At 31.1% G+C, this 4,850-nt stretch overlaps 1 protein-coding gene across 1 annotated transcript; it reads right to left on the reverse strand.

The window, feature by feature from the left end:
- Positions 1-1,287: 1,287 nt before the first annotated feature.
- Positions 1,288-4,167, reverse strand: LOC121223077 (peroxidase 17). The gene is made up of 3 exons (XM_041104052.1): positions 3,770-4,167; positions 3,464-3,655; positions 1,288-1,998 (listed from the first exon to the last, which is right to left on the reverse strand). Exons 1-3 carry the CDS (start codon positions 3,965-3,967, stop codon positions 1,417-1,419), a joined length of 972 nt encoding a protein of 323 aa, XP_040959986.1. The 5' UTR covers positions 3,968-4,167; the 3' UTR covers positions 1,288-1,416.
- Between the last annotated feature and the right edge of the window lie 683 nt (positions 4,168-4,850).

Genomic DNA, 4,850 nt, shown 5'->3' on the forward strand with positions numbered 1-4,850 from the left:
GATGTCTAGCCTTTATTTAAAAGCAATTGGATATAATCAAGTGATGTTTTGTCCAAATTTGGGATCATTAAGAGAGTGTGGTCGGTCATTTTGGGAATTATTTATTAGACATTGAGATAGAGATGTGAGCACCGGTAAAAAGCTTCCCAAGTTGTTTTAGTGTGGGAATATGGAAGCAAAGCAAGTGCAAGACGTAAGCTATTTAAGTGGTGGGATGGTGGTTTGCCTCTAGTTGAATTAACGTTGATGATCGTTGAGCACTCTCGAGGTTGTCAATGCTGGTTGGTGGTGGAATCTAATATGCGGATCCTTGCTCAGCAAAGCTTGATTGATTTGGACCTGATATCTTCCATAAAAAGCCACACAACTTAACCTTGTCTATAAAAACAACAAAAGGAAAATGCTACACGTAACATTTTCCATTCAAAACAGATAACCGACCCTTCGAGCTTTCAATTAGCTAGAAAAAAAAACCCTAAAAGAAGAGCCTAGGCTGTAATCTTCTTATTGCTTTCTTGTTCAATTTGTATAGTATGGTTTGACAGATAAAATCGGAGGCGAATCCAAGGGCTGGTATGGGATCTAGTTTTCCCTAAAATAAAAAATTGTTGTTTTAACCTTTTAAAAAGTTTTAAAATTTTAAATTAGTAGAGAGAAAATTATATTTTAACTCTAAAAATTATGAAAATTTAATTTAATCCTTTAAAAATTATAAAGATATAAACTATTAAAACTTAAAATTTCATTTCAGCTCCCCTAAAAAATTTTCTACCGAAGCCCTGGATGAAACTATTTTCTTAAATACCACCAAAACAAAAGTATATTAATTATTTTTTTCATATATTTGGTTAAGTGAAAAAGTAATATAAAAAGGAGAAAAAAATAAATCATTTCAAGTATAAATGATAAGATAAGAGAATAAAATACTTATGTAAGGAATTTTTCAAAAGTTTATTTTTTTTCTTTTTTTTTCAACTCTATGAAAGGAAAGAAATATATATATATTTTCTATCATTTTTTATTTTACTTTTTTTTATCATTACAATTTATCTTACCATGCAAAGCCTTAACAATTTTATGTGGCTTTTTCGAAAATTATTATGTTCTTTGAAAAATTATTCGGTACTTCTTTTCATTAGTATGAATATTGTTGAATATGGTTAAGTGAATTTTAATTAAAATTGATTTATTTAATATTATATAAGGACACATAACACCTTCTAATTTTGAAAGTGGACAGTTGACACCCTCACGATAACGACAAACACTAAAGAGAAGTCATTGATATTTGCATAATTCCCTATTTCAAGTTCATTTTCATTAATGTCCGTCATAATCTCAGTTCTCATTGAAATTTTATAATCTATTAATAGCAGCTTCAAGTACACAATCAAAGTACCTCCTTCAAGATTCCAGTTATACATCCAAAGCCTGACTATTCACCACCCTGCAATTGGTTCTTATCTCACCACCCTTCCCCGACTGCAACTCACCCATCTTCAACATTCCTTCTACGAATGCCTTGAAAAACTCGTTTTCATCCTTGCTAAATAGCTTCACATACTCTCTGGTCTGTGGGAATGTGAACAGGGTTTGATCCGAATTCAGAAACCCTCTCCCTGCAACCAAGTCCTTGAAATACTGGTTATCGAACAGCTTGGGTGTTGCATCCAGATCTCCGGTCACATTCTCATCTCCACCAAGTGGGCAAAGCTTGTCAAGCTTTTCTCTAAACCCTGGTTCGATGGCAGGGTCAGGCTTGCCGGAGCCTGATTGGTTGTAGAGCCTGAACATGATTGAGAAACACCTTGCTTCTCCAATGGAGTGTGAGCCTGAGAGGGCTACCAGATCCTTGACGGATAGATTGAATTTGGTGAAGAGATCGATGAGAGAAGTTGCGTTAGCTCTTGGGCTTGGCATTATGTTGTCGGAATCCTCTTGACTGGCTGTCAAGCTATCTTTTCTTCCTAGCCTCACCACCCAGTCGGGTCCCCCTGCCTGCATTAACTCACATTCCAACCACATCAGTTCCGGTGAAAAATCAGTGGGGGAGCCGGGTCGCGAAAGATTTTCATTTACCACTTTTATAATTTATAAAATTTTAAATTAGTAATTGTAAAATTATACTTTAATTTCAAAAAATATAAAAATTTAATTTAATCCTTTAAAAATTATAAAAAATTATAAAGATATAAATTATTAAAATGATAAAATTATATTTTTACTATTATAAAAATATACAATTTAATTCTGGTCCCAAAAAATTTTCCGACTCCACCACTAGATAAATTACACAAAATCAAAATGGAGAGCCCAATGTTCCTCGAATTAATATAATTTATATACTATTAAAAAGAATCAAACAAAGTTAATATTCACTACTTAAAATGATATAAAAATTAATTTTTTTCATTTACATTTTTATTCCAAACAAAATATTTTAAATTTAGATTTATTTAATTATTTTTTAATAATAAATGAGTTAATTTAATCAGATTCGTATGGTAAGTCGAAACTCTCTAAATTGTAAAGCAAAAGGCTTAGAAAGTTACTAACAAAGTTAGCTTAAAACAAAATACAATTAGAAATATCTGCTACTGTCAAACTTCCAAGGGTTTTTGTCACTCCACTAAGTAGAATTAATTACTTGATAACCAAAAATAGAAGGATTAAGAAGTTAGGATAATCTAGAGGTTCAAATCCCTACTAAATATATATGTACATGAGTTGTAGTCCAAATTTAAAAAATTTTAAGGCTCAAGCCTAGTTTGGCTATGATATATTTTACTGTTTTAAAAAAACCTATATTAATATTAATATCTTTTTAGAATTATTTAATTTAAATTCAGTGTAAGTCAAATTGAATAAAAAATACAAGTCGTGTCCAAGCCGGACCAGATTTGTTGGGCTGGGAGGGCCACAAATGAGTAAACCCAGCACATGCAATCTTTTTTCTTTTCTTTTCGTGAAATTTTTTAAGATTAAAGAAAATAAAATGAAAAACGGCTACTGGGGAAGGCAAAAAGAGGGAAAAGTAAGTGGACTTAACAGCTACAATACTATAATTACTTCGTAACTGATGACTGTGAAACGTTAAGTGCAAGAAATGTTACTATTTTTTATGGAAAAAGTAATGCTACTATTGTTTTAATTTTTGTAACATCACTGATCTTTGCTGTTTTTTTGAACATTAAGTGGAAAAAATTATTCTTCTTACAAAAGCTGGATGGGACTAAGAATATAATAATTTAGGGCAATATTTTAAGTTTATCAATCGCCCTAGTTGACAAAGTTGGGACAAAAGGCGCCCATTCATGCTGAATTTCTGGCAAAATGTTTAACATATAGCTTTTTATATAAAGAAAAAGAAGAAAAAGTGTTGGGTATATTTTTAAGATGTATTAAATTTAAACCTTCAACATGAATAATAAAATAGGAAGATAAGAAAGGTAGGAATAGTTACGAGAGCAACAGCATCTCTGGCGGCCATGATTATGACATCCGCACAAGAAACGACGCCCGGACAAGCCTTCTCCAAGGCTTCCTTCACCTCATCCACAACCTCGAATGATCTTAGCGAATTTATATTGGAAAGAGCTAGTTTTTCCCCAAGCATGTTTGGCGTATCATCTAGCAGCAAAGAAGCATCACAACCCTGTAACAAACAAAGGGGAAGAAAGGCAAACAAATTATTGGTAGCTTGCCGTATTAAAACATATGTGTAGGGTTTTTTTTCTTTTTTTTTGGGGGTTAGAAAAGGTTTTTTTACATTAACGAAACAATCATGGAACTGAAAGCGCATGACGGAGGCAACGCTTCTCGGTTCCCTAATCATGGCCTTCATCATCTCATATCTCACTATCGCTTCCGCTTCTGGACATGTCTGAGCGTAAAACCCTGGTCGGAGAGTCTCTGCGGCCGCCATTGTCACTAGTAGGACAAACAACACTGAAGGATAGAGAGACATTTTTTTTTTTTGAGGGGAGGGACTAGGGTGGATGGGTTTGTCTGAAATTAATAGACCAACTTAGGTTTTTCTGAATGGCTTCTTAAACTTGTTGAATGTATTATATCGTGGAGCTATGGGTGGGATATGATAGTGTTGGTTGGTTTCTATATAATAAATCTTTTTAACAAGGGATACGAGATGTGAGTTGTTTAAAGATGGAATTCGGAACGGATGTGAATTTAAGATTTAAATAGATGTTCTTTTATCATTTGATGTACAGAGAGAACAATGATAAAGAAAAATTACTACAAACTTTTTTCCTATAATTTCTGTATTTTTCAAAAATTAAGAAATTAATTTATCTATTTGCAATTTAATTTCTTTACTCTCTTTTTTTTTAATTTTAAAATTTAAGTCCAACTGTTAATACGGCTAATTTTTTATTAAATTTATTGTCGTGACATTTTAAAATAAAAAATTACTCATTTAATAGTTATGTAATTAAAAAAAATTTTATACTTAACCCAAATTTAACAAAAATAATAATTAACCTGAAATCTAAAAAATAAAAAAAAAGACTATATTCCAAAAAATACAAATACATGAAACTAAATTCCTAATTTTCAAAAATTATAACTATATGCGTATTTTAACCAATTCTTATTTATACCAACTTGTTATTTGTATATATAGTAAACTGAAATCCAAAAAGATTTTGTATGGATAAGACAAACAGTATTCGCTCTATTTAAGAAGGTATTAAATTTGGAAGAAAAAAAATATTCTTCCCATTTTTAATGAAATTTTTAAATTTTATAAATAGAGTATCTTATAAATATAGTAAAATGTTTTAAAAAAATACATTTACTTTACCAACCCAAAAAGTAATACCATTTATTTT

The sequence above is a fragment of the Gossypium hirsutum genome, chromosome D11 (genome assembly GCF_007990345.1).
Source record: "Gossypium hirsutum isolate 1008001.06 chromosome D11, Gossypium_hirsutum_v2.1, whole genome shotgun sequence".
Taxonomy (NCBI): Eukaryota; Viridiplantae; Streptophyta; class Magnoliopsida; order Malvales; family Malvaceae; genus Gossypium; species Gossypium hirsutum.

Coding starts and splice junctions, on each gene's coding strand:
- LOC121223077 (XM_041104052.1), bottom strand. CDS start 3,967: ATGTCTCTCTATCCTTCAGTGTTGTTTGTCCTACTAGTGACAATGGCG. Junction 3,656..3,769: donor TCCATGATTGTTTCGTTAAT/GTAAAAAAACCT, acceptor TGTTTGTTACAG/GGTTGTGATGCTTCTTTGCT. Junction 1,999..3,463: donor CCAGAGATGCTGTTGCTCTC/GTAACTATTCCT, acceptor GAGTTAATGCAG/GCAGGGGGACCCGACTGGGT.